At 40.3% G+C, this 20,451-nt stretch overlaps 1 protein-coding gene across 6 annotated transcripts in view; it reads left to right on the forward strand.

The window, feature by feature from the left end:
* LOC145318889 (proton channel OtopLc-like) overlaps positions 1-20,451 on the forward strand; it is a 101,459-nt gene that overhangs the window by 56,533 nt on the left and 24,475 nt on the right. For 2 of the 6 annotated variants that reach the window (XM_080160559.1, XM_080160561.1), the window contains exons 2-9: positions 2,233-3,105; positions 15,756-15,822; positions 16,165-16,291; positions 16,614-16,726; positions 18,783-18,879; positions 19,287-19,395; positions 19,595-19,683; positions 20,263-20,363. In XM_080160559.1, the coding sequence (XP_080016685.1) occupies positions 2,460-3,105; positions 15,756-15,822; positions 16,165-16,291; positions 16,614-16,726; positions 18,783-18,879; positions 19,287-19,395; positions 19,595-19,683; positions 20,263-20,363 (1,349 nt within the window). In that variant the 5' untranslated portion in view covers positions 2,233-2,459. The remainder of the gene's footprint in view (positions 1-2,232; positions 3,106-15,755; positions 15,823-16,164; positions 16,292-16,613; positions 16,727-18,782; positions 18,880-19,286; positions 19,396-19,594; positions 19,684-20,262; positions 20,364-20,451) is intronic. The other 4 variants (XM_080160563.1, XM_080160564.1, XM_080160560.1 and 1 more) reach the window with 3 other exon arrangements.

Consider the following 20,451-nt stretch of genomic DNA (forward strand, 5'->3'; position numbering starts at 1 on the left):
TTAAAATATTAATGATATGCCATTATTAAATTTATATTAATGTTTTTTTTTATATTCGGTATGTTTAACTAAGAATAGAGGGTCGTTGCTAGTATATTTTCTAACTAATTTTCAAGCAAGATCCATTGCATTGAAGTAATAGGTGTAAATAAAGGTATATTCATTATCTTGCTATGGATATCATATTTCTTGTTCTATATACATATTATACTCTCATTCCGGGGATGGTGTTAAGAAATACATTAAAATTGGGCTTAACAAGGTCAATTATGTCCAAGTAGTGCAGATATATGTTGTATGGAACATATTATCACATTCGTTGGATTTATTGAATACAATCATTTTTGTTGTTGTTAATAAGATAAGGATGAAAACGTCCATAAAAGCGGTTCGAATAAAATCATATCTACGAACAACTACTGTTCTATAATGTAGTTGGTTTCAATAGTAAAATAACAAAATAATATTAAGTCCGAGGCAAAGTAGTAGTGATTTGACGGTCAAACAGCTTGAAATACAAAAGCCAAACAATGGATTAATTCTTAAATATAGCGATGGGGATGCTTTGATTTTATCACTACCAATAAAAGTAAAAGTCGTAAAGAAAGGGACATAAACATGACACCTCAAAAATTATTTAGCATTCTACTTAAATTAATTAGAATCATAAAAAAAAATTATTTATTTTTCTTCAAATAGTATATCCCTGTTATCTCACCGATTATAAAGATATAGAAATAATGGATTTATTATTACCTGGATCTTACACCAGATTATCATGTACTCTAATAAAGTAAAACTTTTAGCGGAATAAAATAATGACCCTTTCCCTTTACCAAATCTCCTCTTCTCCTACTGGATGAAAGAACTGACCAATACATGACAGGAAAAATAGCAACCTTAAATTGGCGATATTTTCCCCTGTCATAGTATCCACATATATTTTACATCCAATATAAAAATAGAAACTAAATTTTGGTGTGAATTCATTTCCGCTAATATGACACATTATACAATTTTCAGAAATACATAATTTTCCATATGGGTGAGCGAAGCTTCATCTGATTTTTGACAACCACACTTAATCCAGAATCAAACTTCTATGATGTAATACAGACAACAATGGGGATGTTTTTTTATTGCCAGGGGGAGGGATTGGTGTAAATACACTCCCCTTCTAAACACACATATTTAATAATTTAAATAATATGTGAATTGTGAAAATTAAACAAAAGTATGCTAATATGCGGAAGTGCATGAACACCCTAAATTTTGCCAGCTACCATATGTGCAGATAGATTGTAAGTACGTAAGTAAGTCACTCATAAAAGGGATATATAGATTCATTCTCTATAAGAAACTTATGATTTGATATTATATCAACATAGACTAAAACCAGCGTATTTTGTTGTTTCCTGTAAAGTGCCTAGTCGAGCACAGAAAGCCTACCATTTTTTAATAAGACGGGGGATGGTTGTTTTTCCTGTTTGTTTTTTAACTTTTTATTAGGGTGGTGGGGTTCTGTGCTCGCTGGGCACTTAAAGGGAAAGCACATAGTGGTCGGTCATTATTTCCTTGGAAATTTGTTAGAATTATAACATATTAATAGATTTTGAATAGACCGTTTCTATTCATTTTTTAAAAAAAATTCTGGTCTCTTATCTTACTTTTCTTAAAAGCATTTACAAAGCAATTGTTTGATACAATTGAAATAGTTATATAAGGAAATTTCTAAGAAAGAACTGAATTTAGAATTAAGTAACATAGAAATAAAGTTAGCTATAAACAGATTTTTATAAGGAATGGAAGGTACATTATACTGTAAATTATACACGTTCCCAAAGTTTTAGAAATATGATATCTCATTCGTTGTTCTACAAACTTTGAATACTTTGATTAAACCTTGCTTGGTTGGTTCAAAATATCAGTATTTTTAAAACTTTTTATTGAATTATTTTAATCCAAAGAAGGGCCAATTTTGTTTGTCTTCATTAAAGATCAACATGGATTAATCCTACATTGTCTTATTCCTGAAGTTCCCGTACATTGCCTGGTCCTTAAAATCCCTGATTTTAATTACATCTTCATTTTCTACTTTTATTATATAAAAACAATTTATAAGCTATAACAAAAATGTATAGTTTTACTTGAGGCAATAAAGACACATATAGTGTGCTCTAAAATGATTTTCTAGAAACTCTAAACCAAAAATATCTTACCCTGCGGCTTTAGGAAAGTTTAGACCTGCAGTAAAAATGCGGAAACGTTGAAAAAAAATCCGCCAAAAAATTAGGGAGAGGATTTTCAACCGCTAGAAATTGCAATTAGTGATAATAGCTGCACCGGAGGGCTAGGCAGCCGCACCGTTGCAACCCGCCACAATTGAGGGCACAGCGTGGAATTACGTCGTTGTTCCGCCGCGCAGCCGCAGGAACCGCCATAGCAGCCGCAGCCCTGGAATGTTTTCCAATCAGTTTTTCGCCCAGGATGCGGAGAAAATCACAAGTTTTCCCTCGAAGCCGCCAACGTCCTCCCTGGCCAACAATAACAGCAGTAACGATCCGATAATGCGGCCAGACAGTGTAATGGGACAATATCGGCGACACAGTCCGTCAAACCGCCACCGCCGCTCTAATAGAAACTTTACCACATCGCCGTCACCGCCGCCTGGCTTTGGCCAAAGCGGTCGGCAAAAGTACAATCCGCTGCGCAATACAGACAGTCCGTTTAGGTTCAACGGCCAGGCAAATGAAAATGACAACAGAAATGGGTTAATGCAACGTAGAAGTGACGGTTCTTTTCGCGAGGGCCGGCCGTTAAGCCCCGTTAAGGTTAAAAACTTTACAACCGCTTCAGAATTTTTCCTAAAAAAGAGTGATAATTACGGCGAGAGTGGACAACAAAATAGCAATAGAAATAACGATCATTCACATAATCATTTTTCGTCGTCGGCGGGCGGCGGTGATTCGCATGAGCATAATCATAATGGCGGGGAAAATGGCGGAAAGCCAAAGTGCCAATGCCGCCACCATCAAAATAACCATAATCACGAGAAAAAAGAGCCGAACCCAGCCTTTGTTCAGGCTAAGAGGGTTTTCAAATACGGTAATGATGTAGTTTTTTTTTAATTTCAATTTTTGGTGTTTTTGATTTATTGTATTGATTGAATGATATTTTGATAATTTATCATTATACAATCTTAATTTAGTGAATATATACGAAAAAAAGTTTGTTCTGTGTAAAAAAAACAGTGTTGCACATAAAATTTAATTAATTCAAACTGATTATTATAAAATTTTCCTTAATAATAATTCAAGGGCAGTAGGAGATGTTTATGTAATTTTATATTATCTTATTATTCAAGAAAATATAATAAGGTGGAGTATATCATAAGTAGATTAAAGTAGGGAATGTCAAAACAAATCCTATCTATTTTAGTTGGTTTTAATCCTTTCAGCCAAGGATGGGACATTGGACAGAAAATTATACTTAGCCTCAAAATTTTTAAACACTTTTTCTCACTAATTAGCAAAATAATTTGAGGATTTTACTAAATCTTGAATGTTTAATACAATCTTAAAATGTATAATTTTTTCAACAATAATATTAATATAAGAAGAGGGTAAGATTGTTATAAATGTGGGTTTTCTCTTAGGATCCATGTATCAACTAAAAAAAAATGAATATTTCCAAAAAAAATTTCGGTGAGGCTTAAATAGTCAACCGCTGATTTATAACCCTGTTATGCATCAGTCCATGTGAATTATCATTCTATAAGATTTTATATTTCGTAATTTTCCCAGGGGTTCCCTAATAACAGCGCAAAAAATCTAATAGCGTTTGTTTTTAACTAATATCTATCTTACCACTTATGAGTAACGTCTTAAATGTTTAGGTTTTAACTTTTTATCATTGCATAAATAAGGTACAATATGTATGTTCGTTTGTTTTTCATACCGACGATTAGGTAACACTTTTCAAGAAGTTTTGCTTCATAAAGGTCCCTTGCAGGTTTTAATCATTTTTTTTGAGAGGGGAGTCAAGCATAATAAATAACCCCCTAGAAAATCTACAAGTTATTTATAGTGGGCCAAAAAGTTGCTTAATTTATGTTATACCGTAGGAACACTATTTTCTCAAGCCTAATACGTCTTACAACATTTAGTATCATCATAGAACATAATAAATTTTGTATTTCCTTAATGTAGTTAGTTTTATTATTTAGCTAATTTTATAAAAGGATAGAAAAGTTGGTGAATTTTGTGTCACAAAGCTACTGTACAAAAATTATTTGTCTGTGAGTATGGCTGTCAAACAGTTTGTAGCATTACAGTCTCTAAGCATACAACATACATGTGAACATACAAGCACACGTTCTTAAATGCATTGAAATAATATACCGTAACAATGCCAAGCATACTACTGTATTAAAGTTTATTGTTATTTTACTATAAAATACTATAATACAAATTTACTGTCAACGATTTATTTAATTTTTAATTATTTACCTGAAAATTTTATTTTATTTTGCTAAACACTGTCTCTAAAGTCTGTCATGGCTCTTTCAATGACTCGAATTAAAAAGTATATTTATACATTAATGCTACTAAGGTTGAAAAAAGCTAATATTAAATCATTTATTTGTTTTTACACTTCCCTTATTGATAACAATTACAGCAAGTACTGTCCAAGTGATTTCAGGTATTAACAATTTTTAGGAAAAAAGGACAGTAAATTGTTTTCTATAATACAAAGTAGAACGTGTCTGACTGTCTGTCTGTCTGTCTATCCGCCTTTCTGTCCGTCCAGCTGTCCGTCCGTCTGTATGTCCGTTTGTCTGTATATCCGTCCGGCTGTCTATCTGAAGCAGAAGGTCTCGGGGCGAAGCCACTAGTAAACTATTACAATATGAAAGCACATAATTTAAGCTATTTACTTTGATAGAAAAACAGACGAATATACCAACAAACAGACCTTAATTTTATAGTAGCCGCGATAATAATTATACTGTGAACGAATTCGAACCATTATAAACATTAAAATGATTAAGAAATCTTAATCTAACAATTAAACAGTCTCTAATGTCCTTTTTATTATCCTGTATAATATATATATGAAATCAAGATGTTTTTATGTGTGTGTGTATTTTTTATATCTGTATCTTTCTTTGTAGTCCATTGTAGTTTTAATTAAGTTTTATACCTGCTAGAGGCCCTGACCCTACAAGGGGTGGATTCTGCCCCCCTCCCCCCATATATAGTTTTGTTATGACTAAAAATCCTTTAAGCAGATAAGGAGAGGGTGTTTAAAACCTTAGCCTATTAGCGGTAAACCTTCATCGGACCTATGTAAAACATCCCTCAAAATTTTTTTAACGATTAGTCCAGAAATTTTGGATGTAAATATACAGACTGACATCTTGTTACTTATTAAATAGGACATAAGTATTTGTCAAATATTGTAAGATTGTCCATACGAATGTCCTATTATTTCAAAAGTCTTATTTGTTGATTGATGTTAAAAATTAAAAACTAATATGGCTTATTTATGTAAGATTTCTTGAAAAAATTTAACATAATCTATGTATAATTTTTTTTCCATATACGAGTGAAAAGTATTAAATGATAAAAACGTGAATTTTTTATAAGGCGTAAAATTGACACTTTTCATATATTTCCTTTTGATAGCAATCTCAACTATATTTGTTCGCAGATTTTTTTCTGTTTTAGCAGCGAAGCAACTTTTCACTATTTTATCCAAATTTTCAGTGTCTGAAATAAACGTACAGGAATAAGTTAAAATTATTGATAAGAAAAGTTTGTATTTTGCCAGTGTGAACTAACCAATAAAGATTGAATACACAATAGCCTTAACCCAGTATCTAACAAACACTATTTAAAAAGGAAAAGGACAACAAATTGTTGTGCCCATCAATTCTTTTATTTTAAATTATAATTAAGAAGTACAGATAAATAGTATCAAGGACGTCCAAGCCTTATAGTTTTTTGTGCATATTATTTGTGCTATTTATGGATATATTTTTCTTGTGTATAAACATTTATATGTTTAATAGCTTAGGCTCGTTTTTTTGATTGATACAGTTGGCCCAATAAAAGATTTCTCATATTGGCCATATTCGAAAAATATCTCTATATGTTCAACAATTAAAATTTAAAATGTGTTCTTTTATTCTCTACTAGTTTGATAACGGAAAACAAAAAAGGTTTTTATAGAGCTTCTTATAATAAAATAAACTTCTTTAAAAAATGTATTCTTTATGATTTTTCATAGGGTCTTAAGTGACAGACAGCCAAACATGCATCCTAGAATTGTATTGGATGCACTGCAAAACTATGACTATTGTATGTCCGTACGTTCACTATTCTTTGTATTTAATGATTTCAAAAATTCAAAACATAGATATGAAATAATTATGGTTTTAATGACAATTCCTGTCAAAATACATGTCTTTGAGACTAATTTTCTTTATAATTTTCGGTTTTTTTTTTGAAAACTGTTGTAATATTGTTTTTGCTGTGCTTTTTATGGACATAAATATCATTGTTTAGTAGTATAAAGAATATGGCTATGAGGTAACCATTTGATAGGTTGCCTTAGGGGACACATTTCTCTTACAATTTTTCCCTTCTTTGGATCTATTATACTATCATATATGTAATGAATAATAACAACTTTGAAACCTTATTTATGTTTGTTTTTGAAGCTTGCCGTTCTTCAGATATTACTGGACATAAATACTATAATAATAAATTTTTTTCATTTGTGAGGCGGGGGAGGGAGGGGTAAAGTCCATTTGTTTTGGAATAAATAAAAGAAAAATATGATTATGGAAAGTTTCCCTGTCAAAGAAAACAAAAGTCTGTCAATCGTTGGTGGATTTTTTTTTATACAAACACACTACCTTTTTTTACATAAAGTTTCAAGTTTAAATATGTATAATAGCACACAGCTAGTTCATTTGACAAAAAGTTATATTCTTGGTGAAAGTAGCCTTAAAAGGACCGTACATTAATATAAATGTTTTAAAATAGTTTCATATATAGTCACATGTATTTAATGAAAATCCAAGATAATAAATGTTTATGTGGTAGAGGCTGGGTGTATCAGCCTCTGGAGTCCGGAATTACGGGGGTGTGAGCAGACGTACGGCAACCTTTAAACCAATTCTAAACTTAACTGCAAGCATTTTAGTGTTGGATTATATCTGGTAAGCCGAGCGTTCTCGGCCCACGGGGTAACGAGTTCGGATTCAACGAGCCCTAGCCTTTAATTATTCTACCAAACAAACAAGCAGGATTCAATCATACAGAAATTATATATTTAAACTGAATAATATTTACAAGCAATGTTTACTATATATATACAACAGATTATAACAATGGTTAGGTTTGAAGGGGGTGTGGGACGCTAGGGCTTAGCTCCCGGCGGTAGACAGGCTGTGGGGGCAGCGGTGGTAAAAGGGGAGGCAGCGCCTCCCAGTTATATAAGCGCGTGAGGGACGGGTGATAGTTGCATGTTTGAGTCCCCTCCCCACATTTAGGCAGGCCAGTTTGACCGCTGGGTTGCGGGGTCAACAGCGGTCATGAGATAGATGGTGATATCATAAGATTAGTGCAGGGGGTTTGTTATCATAAGTCACAGCGAAGCAACTCTGTAAACTGCCTGTCCGTCTGGGTGTCGTATTACCACAACCTCCCCTTCAAGGGTTGCGTGGCTCCTGAGCCACCAGGCCTTGAACCTGGGGATACGACAGCCTATGCCTGCGCAGGACAGGCAGTTCTTGGGGCACAGCTCGATGGAGGACAGCTCGGGCTACCCAGGCTCCCTGGGACACTCGTTGCTCGGTCTGACTGTGGTTGGATATCAGCATTGTCAGCTCCTGGTTGGCTTCTAGGCGTGGGTTGGCGACGGCCAAGCCCCGCCGCTGGAAATTTTGCCTCGTCTGCAGGATTAGCTCTGCCTCAGCTGGTAACTGGACACGGAGGCCTAGGCGGACTCTGGTGGTTCCTAAGGGGGGAATGACGATGGCAAAGGGCGCATAGAACTCCATGGGGGCGCCTGCTTGATTCAGGTTACTTGGTCTCCTAGCTCCTACCCGGATGGGGATGGCTGTCATCAACAGGGGGCACATGGCTTCAGCTTCGTCTTCTGGGGCGGCCTCTTCCATCGCAGTGGCTGGTTCTTCTCCTACAGGCTCGCTGCTGGCTGGCAGGTTCTCCATGTCCGCGTCAGGATTCCAGATGGCATCTCTGGGTGGCTCTGGAGCGGGCGGCGGCGGCGGTGGTTCGTTGGGCTGCTCCTGCAGGTTCTCCTCTACTGGGTCACGATCCTGGCCGCTAGGCTGTGGGGCGGCTGCGGCTGGCTGGTGCACTGGGAGCTGTCCTGGGTCGCTAGCTGCGGGCGCCGCCGCTCCAACTGGCAGCTCGGTGGCATCCTCGTCGCCGTCCATATCAACTTGGATGTCTGCTGGGATCTGGTGGGCAGTCACATCTCCAGTGTATTTGCGCAGTCGGCCTACATGCGCGGTAACTTCTGAGATCCTGGCTACTGGAGAGGCAGGTTTGATGACATAATGGACTTCTGTAGCTTGCCTCACTACTTTCCAGGGGCCAGTCCATCTCTTGGTAATCTTGGCTGCCTTCCCTGGCACCAGGCGGGGGGCCAGGTACCAGACCAAGTCTCCAACCTCATACTTGGCCGTGCCTTCGTAAGCTGCCGCGCTCCTCCGGATGGCTCCCTCCTCCTTCTGCTGGATGGCATCATACACTGCATAGTAGCGCTGCAAGAGAGCTTGGACGTTGGCTGGAACTGAAGCATATTCGGTCTCTGGCAGCCGTAGTACCATGTCCACCGGAAGTTTGGCCTCTCTCCCAAAGAAGGCCAGGAACGGGGTCACGCCAGTGGATCTGCAGGCCTTGGTGTTGTATGCGAAGGCGATGGCAGGCAGGTGGGGCTCCCAGTTGTTATCATCTCTGTCTAGGAACAGGCGCATGCCTGTGTTGAGCGTCCTATGAAACCTCTCCACTCGGTTGGACTGCGGGTTGTAGGGTGGTGGATGTGTCAGGCCAATCTCAAGCCTGGAGGCCAGTTCCTGGAATACTTGGCCGGTAAATTCCATTCCATTGTCGGAATGGATCTTCAGGGGGCATCCGAACGTGGCCAGGTGGCGGTGCAACAGGGTCTCAGCCACCGTGAGAGTGCGCTTGTTGGGGATGGCGTAGAGGCTGACAAACCGGCTGAACCCATCTTGGCAGGTGAGGATATAGCGGTTCCCAGCTGGGGTCTCTGGCAGTGGCCCCACCAGGTCAATAAATAGGACTTGCTGTGGATACCCCTGGCGGGAGGGCACGTGGATCCCTTGCTTCAGTCTCTCCTTGGTAACCTTCTGGACACACTCAGGGCAAGTCTGTACCATCAGACGGATGTCACGGGCCAGGTTGGGCCACCAGAAGTGCATGGCAACGCGGGCGATAGTCGCGTCCATCCCAAAGTGCCCAGCCATGGGGGTCCCATGGGCTAGAAAGAACGCGTCCTGCTGGAGGGCCGAAGGCAGCAGGTATCTTGTCCTCTCCCCTGTCAGGGTCTGGTCAGTGGTGGTGAGGCAGCCATGCTCGTCAAGCCCCAGGGCTGGGAAGCGGCTGACGTACTGCTGCTCGTCTCGTTCCTTGCCACGCAGCTCAGCCTTAGTTGGGGCTTTGCCGTCAGCCACCCATTGGCGGACACGGAGCAGAAGGGGGTCCTGTGTCTGGGCCTCCAATACTCTAGCTGGATCCAGTCGGGCGGCAGGGGGCCGGCTAGCTGCGGACTCCCCTAGCTGGCAAAGGTTGTGGATATACTCAGCCTGCTCTGCTAATTCTTTGGCGCTAGCCGTTGGCATGTTGGCATCTTCCCGGCGGCTGAGGGCGTCGGCGTTGGTATTCTGGGTGCCAGGCCGGTGGCAGACGGTAAAGTCTAAGGCCGCTAGCTCCTCCTGCCAGCGGGCCACCATCCCTGTGGATGTGTTCAGTGATTTCATCTGTAGCAAGGCTGAGGAATCAGTGTTGATCTGGAAGCTGCGGTAGGACAAGATGCCGTGGAATTTTCGGATCCCATACATAATGGCGGCCATCTCTCCCTTCCAGGACGGGTAGCGCGTCTCAGGGTCGGTTGTCTTGCGCCCCACGGCGGCAATCAGCCTCTCCTTGCCATCCTGACATTGACTCAGTATGGCAGAGATGGCGCGGCTGCTGAAGTCTGTGGTGAGCTGGAACACCGCTGGCAAATCAAACCTGGGCGGCGCTTGGATGGGGGCCTTGCGGAACTTGTCCTTGAGTTGCAGCAGCTGGGCTTCCATCTCAGGCGTCCAGGTTAGGGTCTTGGCCGTCTTCTGCCGATTCATCTCGTAGGTGAGGTCTGCATACTCTGGGATGAACAGGCGGTAGTATCCAAAGAACCCCAGCAGCGCCAGCAAATCCTTGGGGGTGCTGGGGGCTGGCCAGTCCAGGATACGGTCAATATAGTCATCCTGCATGGCTATCCCCTCACGGCTGAGGGTGTGGCCCAGATAATCCACCTTGGATCGGAACAGCTTGGTCTTGGCTGGCTTGAGGCGGATTCCTCCCCTGCGGTGGGCTTCCAAGACCTCTCGGAGCCTGGCCAGGTGGGCCCAGGTATCCTGGTGGAAGGTCAGGACGTCGTCAAGGTATGACTGGAGGTTGGCTGTGCCTAGTGGGTTTAGGACCCCTGCAATAAACCTGGAATAGACAGACGGTGCCGTAGCCAGGCCAAAGGGCATCCTTTTCCATTGATACAAGCCCCTGGGGGTGGTGAAGGCGGTGCAGGGCCGGCTGTCCTCGGACACACGGATGGTGTAGTATGCGGCCACCGCGTCTAAAGCACTGTAGACACGGTGCCCTCCAGCCCGTTCTACCAACTGCTGGATCCTAGGCAGGGGGTAGCTGTCCAGTTCCAGGCACTTGTTGAGGGCTCTGTAGTCGACGGCCCAGCGGGTGCTCCCGTCCTTCTTCTTGATGGGCACCAGGGGGCTGCTCCAGGCGGAGTCTGACGGCTCTATAACTCCCTCCTGTAGCCAGGTGTCCAGTTGTTTCTCCAGTTCAGCCTCTTGCCGCGGGTTCAGATCCCTAAATCTCTGGCGGATCGGCTGGGTCCCTGGCTTGAGGCGCAGCTGCAACTCAACCACATCTGTGCAGCCGGGGGTAGAATTGGAGAAGACGTCTCTGTATTCTGACAACATAGTCCAGACCTCCTTCTTGAGCAAGGGGTCCTTGCGTAGGAACTCATTGTCTTCCATCTCCAGGGCCTCCCACAACTCCTGCATTTCTGGAGGCTCAGCAGGCTCTTGGAACGAGTGGAGACGTGGGGGAGGCGTATCAGAGACCTCTAGAATGTCAGGTTTGACCAGCTCCCCAGCCACTGGGAGGCCAGCATCCAGCAAGAGGGGCATCTCCCCTTCATTTACCACCAGTACTCTAAACACAGTGGCGGAGCCAGGCCTGTGGGCATACAGGCCCTCTGGGATAACAAGATCCTCCCCAAACCTCTGTTCTGGGGCAGCTAGTTGGATGGCATCCTTGGTGCGATGGCCTACTAGCTCAACAGGGACCGCCATGACCCCGCGGCCAGGCAGGACCACCCGCTTGGCTGTGCGGAGCTGGGGTGGCTGGCCATCAGTTGGAGTGACAGCGCTTAGCCTATACGTGGCTGGTGCGGGGTCAGCTTTGGCTCCGGGACCCACCGGCCGCGACTTGACGGGCTCGGCTTCTGGAGGGGCTGATGTGTCGGAGCCAGGTGTGGCTCCGAGGGCGTCCGGCCACGATTTGACGTGCTCGGCGCTGGGAGAGGCCAAAGTGCTGGGTCCAGCCTTGGCTCCGTGGGCGTCCGGCCGCGACTTGACGGGCTCGGCGCTCGGAGAGGCTGAGGTAGCGGAGCCATGCATGGTTCCGGAGGCAGCCGGCCACGACTTGACGGGCACGGCGCCGGGAGAGGCTGAGGCCTGAGAGTTGAGTGTGGCTCCGGGTACATCAGACCGCGACTTGACGGGTCTGGACTCGGGCTTGGCTGGTGGACTGGCTGGAGGTCCCAGGTAGAGGGGGCCAGGTGGACACGGCTGGCCGTTGATAAAGGTGTCGGCGGAGAAGATTGGTTCTGGAGGGCTGGCAATCTCAGGGAACGTTGTTGGCAGGCTCTCCCTCGGCACCTTGGGCACTGGGGGCAACCCCATGGCTAGCAGGTTAGCTCCCTTGTGTGCGTTGAGCTCAGCGTCCACCCAGTGTGTGCCTTTCTCAACCACACGCGGCTGCTCGGGCAGGGGGCCTGGCAGAGGCCCCTCATAACTTAGCTCTCTCTCGGCTGTCTCCCGGTCAATGGGGACGCCACGGAGTGGGATAAACTCCCCACGCACCCACAAGCAAGGTGGTTGCATGTCGAAACAGAGCCTAGTTCCGAACTCGAGAAAATACCCTCCTAGGTTCAGAGGGTGTGAGAGGTTCCGGACCACAGTCACGTGGTATAGATGGAGTATAAGGGTGTGTGAGACTGCCATATATAACTCTTTTAATTTTCCTATTACCTGGAGGGGCTGGCCTTCCTCGTTAGCAGTCAGGATTTGGGTGTTGTCCGGAATCAACATGCGTTGCACGCCCATCGCGTGCATGAGGTGCTCAGAAATTACAGCAGACCCTGGTACACGGTTGCCAGAATCGATCATGGCATCAACCTGTACATGCTGGGCAGGGTCAGGAGTAGGAAACCTCACCCTGACATGGCAGGGGAAGTGGAGGTCCTGCCCTTGAGACAAGGGGGCCTCTCGTTCGGCTGGGGTTGGCAGAAACTTCGGTGGTGGCCGAACCGCAGCTATGGTGGTATCGCTTACCATGGTGGCTTAGACTGTAGCTTCGAATCACTAGAGCTTATTAATTATCACTGGGTCAACAATTTTATATTTATTTTTATCACTTGGTTGACATTTATACACACTTATGTGTTGTTATCACTAGGAGCTCTAGGTGTGATTCTGGAAGCACTGGCAGCAGGGAATGTCCGTCCTGCAAGGTTCAGAGGGGTGACGGCGGTAGGGAATGACCCGTCCTACAGCGCCGCTGGTTCGAATCCCGAAAATGGCGGCAGGGAATGGCCCGTCCTGCAGCGCCTCGGGTTCGAATCCTGGGAGGCAGCGGCAGGGAATGTCCCGTCCTGCCGTGCCTGTGGCTCAAAATCTGCTATCCGTCGCAGTGGTAGGGCTTACTTGTGTGCTGAAGCTTCGCAGCCACACATTGCCTTCTTAAGGAGACCAGCACCCAGCTGTCTGTCTCGTAGGTTTGGCCTGGGTGTCCTGGGGCTTGTCCCAGCTACACTTGCCAATTTAGACTCAGTTCTGTAGCCGTCTGAGCTAAATTATCCGATTGCCGTGGCTGCGCACCTAGCGCTACTCCTACACGGCACGGAAAAAGCATCTTAACTGGCGCTTTTAGCAGGCTAAATCTGCTTGCCGTAGGCCAGAGGCCCACATATTGCGTTCAAAATGATGGAAATTCGACCTAAAAAGGCCGTCTCGCGGGTCAGTTGGCTTCTCAGTTGGCGGCTGATTGTCCCCTTACTTGCCAAAGGGTCCAATCAGAGGTAGAATAGGCTAGTTTCTGTAAGGCTCGATTGAAACACGCTGACACCAAGTTCTGGTAAGCCGAGCGTTCTCGGCCCACGGGGTAACGAGTTCGGATTCAACGAGCCCTAGCCTTTAATTATTCTACCAAACAAACAAGCAGGATTCAATCATACAGAAATTATATATTTAAACTGAATAATATTTACAAGCAATGTTTACTATATATATACAACAGATTATAACAATGGTTAGGTTTGAAGGGGGTGTGGGACGCTAGGGCTTAGCTCCCGATAGTGGAAGATGGCGATCATAACTATTCTCAGATATCTTCAAACTAGTTTACCCCCTCTCTTCCCCCTCTCTTTTTTTCCTTCCCCTTTCAAACCTATAATTCTGGTGTTCATACAAATGTGCCAATTTTTGTTTTATAAATTTTTTTTGAAAATAACATCTGTTTGGTTTTCCTTTGCAATTAAGCTTTTTTTTTAGGTACAGGGAAGGTTTTTAACTATTTTGGGAGAGCGTATCTCCACCCTCCCAATTTAAAATCCCCCACAAAATTTTTTTTCTGAATATTTCTTATTAAAACTCAAATTAAAAAGTAGAAGGGCGGTTGACTTATCCCCCTCCCACCTTAAGAACACTTAGAGGCTTCTTGGGGGCGTTCGTTGCCCCTAGTCTTTCTTAAAATAAGAGCTATGTCTTGCATTTTTTTTCAATTAGGTGTTTGATCACGAATTTCATATGGTAAAAATATTTTTCTTATTTAATTGTTATCCTAAAAAGATAAAAGTTATGCTTGAAAATTGTTTTAATAGCTATTATTATATGTTGCATTTTTATATAAACGTGAGAGTTGTGATCACAATTGGCGTAACATTTGTACTCTTTGGCGTCAATGCGTATTTTCAGATATCCATTACTCGCTATCTAGCTCCCGGCGGTAGACAGGCTGTGGGGGCAGCGGTGGTAAAAGGGGAGGCAGCGCCTCCCGGTTATATAAGCGCGTGAGGGACGCGTGATAGTTGCATGTTTGAGTCCCCTCCCCACATTTAGGCAGGCCAGTTTGACCGCTGGGTTGCGGGGTCAACAGCGGTCATGAGATAGATGGTGATATCATAAGATTAGTGCAGGGGGTTTGTTATCATAAGTCACAGCGAAGCAACTCTGTAAACTGCCTGTCCGTCTGGGTGTCGTATTACCACATATACACTTTATTTTCGTCTTTTCTTTTTTCTTTTGTAAAGAGGGAGGGAGGGATAAAGTCACTTAGTAAACGAGGCAAGAGGATACTTAAAGAGATGCTAAGTTTCTAGGAGACTGACTTTATAATAAGAAGAAAGTAGGCTTAACTAGGTGTAATAAGAAAGGGACAAATATTTTCAATAAAAATATGAAACCTAATTTTGTTGTTACAACTAATGTTTATTGGCGCGCATTGCCTGGAAATTAATTTTAATAAACAACCCCAACAACAAACAGGTAACCAACCCCATGCACGACCTTTTTCTGAAAGTCTTACCCATACAAGATAACATCTTCAGTATAGGGCATTGGTTAGATATTGAAACCGATATTCCCCTGACAACAAGCGGACCTTTAGTCACGCTATTGTCGCTTAAAATATTCAAACTTCAACAATGTTAATTCTTTGGCCCATTAATAATTTCTTTGTCCCTGTTCGTAATTAATATTATAGTGAGGCTAATTACAATGGCTGTAAATTTAATTACATGGATGTTAATTAGTTTTTGCTCACAGCATTGCAATAAGCTTTTTATCTTAGGTTTTACTAGGAGTGTTAACAATTTAGCAAAATTTGACTAGGGCTTGACCAGAATTGGTTTGTAGTCAAAATAAATTAATCGGATTTTGATCAGTTATGGATTACATTTGTAGTTGGTATTTCTGAAATATTTATAAATTTCAAATAAAACTGTAAATCTGGGGGGTTTGGAGGAGGGGGTACTAACCCTGCGAAGGCCCTATCACTCTTCTAACCTGCTTATAACCTTTACTTAAACAAAAAAAAGCTTAAAACATACCTTATAAAAAGTCCGTTCGTGTTCCATAAACAGTTTAATAAAAATTGACTACAAAATAAATTGTAAAATTAACAAAAGCATTATTTCAGCTGGTAGCGAGGCGTATCAAGACCAAGACAGCCTAGACGGACTCTCCAGCCCAGCTCCAAACCTGGTCCAGGAATATTTACTTTGAAATATCCAATATTTTGTCCTCATGTCTTTCTCAAACAGTGATAGATAGGTTAATGTAGTCTAATTAATTCAAATTTGCCAAGCTTTGAAAAATTTGAATAATTTCTTTAACACGTCTTTAACACATGTTTTAAATTGTTCGCCGTATTATATTTTCTATAAAAGAAATTATTTGAGTCGGATATTGTCTTTAATGGGTCTCTTATCGTTTAGGTGGGCATGTTAGAATTCTAAAATACCAGTAGATTGTAAAAATCGTCTAAAAAAATTTGGCAAGAAAATAGGACTTTTTTGAGTGTAAATTAATAAAGTAACTATGATTACCCAGGCGACCTCAATCCACCACCAAAGCTCAAAGCTTTCTCGGGAGAAGTCCCCACCAGTGACGGCTCCAAAGCCCAGCCGTCAGTCAGCATCGCCTCCCCCACCAAACACATACGGAGAAAAAAAGGTTGGTAAATTTCAAGATTAACAGTTCTAAAAAAACAAGGATATAACCTTCCATAATTTATCCTATCTTAAATACAATTTACAGTTTATAGAAAATTGAAAGAATGCAATCTATTGAAGAATCTTCTGAAGATAATCATAATTTATTTTTAAAGTAAACTTTGTATAAAAAGATGCTTTAAGAGATGCAAATCTAAGAAAAATAAAAAATAAATCAGTGAAATGAAATGTATGTGCAATGAAAGAATTTAAATTTGAGTGTGATTTGAATTATTTGCAAAAATCAAATTATAGATTTTAAAAAAATCTATCTATCTATATAGAAGACTAGTCAGTGGGGAGGCCGCCAGACCTCTAGCTCTGATAGCAGCAGTGATGTAGATCAGCCTAGCCTACCCTCGCCACCTATCTCTACTAAGTCAAATATCAAATCAAGGTAGGTATTTTCGTTTCCGAGACAATTTCTGTGAAATAATGCAAGGCATGATTTTGAGCCGCGCAAAAAAAATATAATGCTATGTATACATCGTTTTCTAAAATACTGCTACTTATGTTGAGTAAGAGAAAAAACAATCTTCTACTTTTTTTATGTGTTTGTTCCGTGTGGGGAATAAATTATAAAGGGGGGGGGGGCAGCCTAAAACTAAACTCAGAATCAGTTGTTAGTAAGATCTTAATAGAGTACCAAAAAAAACTTACTACTTTATACCAGGATTTTTTTATACAAAAAAACGTCTTTGGGTTACACAGAAGCTAAGGTTACCTAAAAGAGGCATAACAGCTTTCCCATCCGGCGAGCAACTTGCATGCAAAATTAAATTTGCATCTTGATTGTGTTCATTCAGTTCTGCAAATTATGCTATTTAAACATATTTCTTTATTAACATCAGTTCCCTCTAAAAGCGCAATCAAATCGGTTTGACCAAAGAACGTAGACCTGTTTTTATTTGTATGACATAGAAAATAGTATAAAACTTGACCAGGATTCGAGCAAAGCTTACCCAAAAATAGTACACCAAACGGTCCAGTCCTTTTACTGAAACATCACACATAGATTTTAAACACTTTAAATAAAATCTGCGACGTCTTTATTTTCAACAGTTCTTTCAAAGTCTGAAGTTTATTGCCATACTTTCCCCATTATTATTTTTTTACTATTAGCCCTTAATATACATTAGATAAATTCCTTTTTTAATATATGTATATTTATAAAACAGCAAAATTTGCAATTTGATGAGAACATGCAAGATAAGATAGTTGATGTTCATTAACTGCTAGTGTTCTGGCCTAACATCATAATTCACCAATAATTTAAAGATTGGTCACAAACAAAAGTGGTGATATCACACAAAGTACCTGTTGAGTCTATTCTTATGTCATTATTAATGTATGTCAATTATTATCTCGTAAATAATTGAACCGATCGTCTTAAAATTTTAAGGACACATTCAATGTTAAAACAGGTTCAAGTGTAGTCTAATGTACCTCTAATTTTCTAAGTAACTAATGCAAATTTATTGCGTAATACAATTTGTTCTAACTTAATTTCAGTGGTGTAATCAAATTCTTAAACAAAAGTTCTTACACAATGGTAAATCAAATACTTAGTTATATAGGGTTTTAAATCAAAATTTACAAAAAGAAATATAAATAATTAAGTCCCTGAAAATATGTATAGTTTTTCTTATTATTATTCTATAATTTATTGGGTTTTCTATAAAATAAACATAAAAAAATTGATAAAATACGCATATGATATATTAAAACATGATAAGATAAAGTAAAATAAAAAAACCGTGGGATATAGATCTACTGGTTAATGAGTTTGATGGCTGTATCGATTCCATTTTCCATGTTGATGTTGTCATCCTCTGCATCGTCGTTAGTGTTGATGATGGTGTCGCTATTAAAGATATTCTTCTTTGATAGCAGGGAAGAGAGTTGTACCTGTAGACTCTTCTTATATCTGGAAGTTGGTTTGTTTAGTTTTGTTAGCAGACCAAACACGAAATTAGACAATGTTTCAGTGGCGCTATCCTGTAGATGGACGCCATCAGTGAGGTTGACGCCAGCAAAGTTATCACCAAACACAGCAGGATATTCAATGTAGTGTACATGTTCATGGCTGAGACCAGGTGACATGGCGATGTATTTGGAGACAGCTAGTGTGTAGTTGATCATGTTAACAGGGCTGCCTGTGAATAATAATGATGTAATAAAATTACCAAATGAAAGGATGCTACAACAAAATTTAGAATCAAATATCTTATCATATCTTAAGATCTCAGTATTCTTATCAAATTCTTAAAGCTACAGTGTCCTTTGATAATAGATTCCAGTCAAGTTCAGTGTCATACTTAAAGTTCTAGGCAAACAAGGCCCAAAACAATTTATTTAACCTCACTTATTTGTAAAGTCAACTAAGTCAAAAAAGTGAAAAGTTAAAATGTATTAAAATCTAAAAAAAAAAAAACTAATGTAACTTTTTGTAGCGGAATGGAGCGACCGGAGCGTGCTCAGAGTAACTACAGCCATAAGTCATCAGCCGGCATGTCTAAAGTATCAAAAGCACCCAGCACCCGCCAACAGGTACAGTTTTATCCTTGTTTTTTTTTGTAAACTATAGGCATAAACAATTTACCTATATTTTTGATAGTCACGAAACCTTCTTAATAATATAACAGATAAAGATTAAGAATTTGTTATAAACGTTATAAAAGCTTTTGTATAAAATTGACTTTTAATAAAATATTACATATGAGTAAAATTTCTTTTATTACTCCCAAAACAATTGGAAATGTATCATAAAATATAAAAATAACCAAATACCTGTTCATAGAATGTCCAATTCATTTTCTTTTATTATTTTGTAAAGATATAATTAAATGGTTTGATTGATATACAAATTTCGTCCTATTGATTTAAAACTTTTAAATATGGTCTGTTTGTCGGTCTGTCCGTCATTCAGCATGTCTGTAATGCTACTGTATATTTAGGGTCAGGCTAGTAGTACAAAAGCTAGTGCAAAGTTGAGTTTGAACCCATTTTCTGGACAACTGTGGGAGAGGAGAGAACCCTACAAACAATTATGGATTACTCTATCAGGTACGTATAGTCATAATTATACATATAAATATCTATTTAGAATTTCTATGAATATTCTCATTATGAATTGGTAGTTGCTACTTCGCCTGTCTGTCTAATTCTATAGTTAACTAATTTGGGTGATTGTTGTTATGCTAAAATTATTTGCAAAGCTGTCTATATGTCTTTTTTTTACTAATAGTTATTTATTTTATTTTAGCTATGTATGGAAAGCTATTAGTATTGTTAATGATAGCATTCTGCCTCATAGAAGTTATGGACAACAACATTAAACCTCTCACTTTTCAGGTAAGCTTTTCTTTAGATTTAATTTTTTAGATGTATAATATATGTATATCAGAAAATTCGCATTTAATTATCCTTCTGTGTTTCTTTATTTTTATCATTTTACCCTTTTTCTAACTTTATCTCTTACTTTTATCTTTTTTTATATCTTTCCTTTTCGTTTTTCTGTTTCAATTTTATTTATATAATTATCTATTTCTTCCATTTGAATATCATCGTATATTGTTTTCCCTTTTTACTTTTCATTTCATTCTTTATATAATTCTTAATATTATATTAAAAACTAGCGGCTACCCCCCTAGAGGCCTCTTGGTCCACTTGGGGTAAGGGGGTCGGAAGTCGATCCTCGATTTCAGTTTTAGTTTTTAAAAGTAAAAGAAAGAAAAAATATGGTGTTTTTAGGGGCGATTTTTCTTGAAATGATGTAGGTACCTTCCACAAAAAAAATTAGTTATAAACCTTCCCTTGACCTATGTGAAGCTTAATTTGAAATGAAAACTATATCTGTATCTCGGTAGAGATTGCTACACACTGACAACCGACATCCTGTTACTTTTATATAATGACTGTTTTCATTTTCAGGCGTATTTCATGATGTACCTATACATTGGTTCGATTATAGCCATCATGTGTATCTACATTTCTGTATTACTAGACAACTGTCCCTCAGTTACTAACAGCAGGTAATTAGATAGATAGATAGATGGACAGATAGATAGAAAGATAGACAGACAGATAAATAGTATATAGTCATATAGATAGATATTAAGA

The sequence above is a fragment of the Acartia tonsa genome, chromosome 5 (genome assembly GCF_053477335.1).
Source record: "Acartia tonsa isolate MP-2025a chromosome 5, ASM5347733v1, whole genome shotgun sequence".
NCBI classification, from domain to species: domain Eukaryota; kingdom Metazoa; phylum Arthropoda; class Copepoda; order Calanoida; family Acartiidae; genus Acartia; species Acartia tonsa.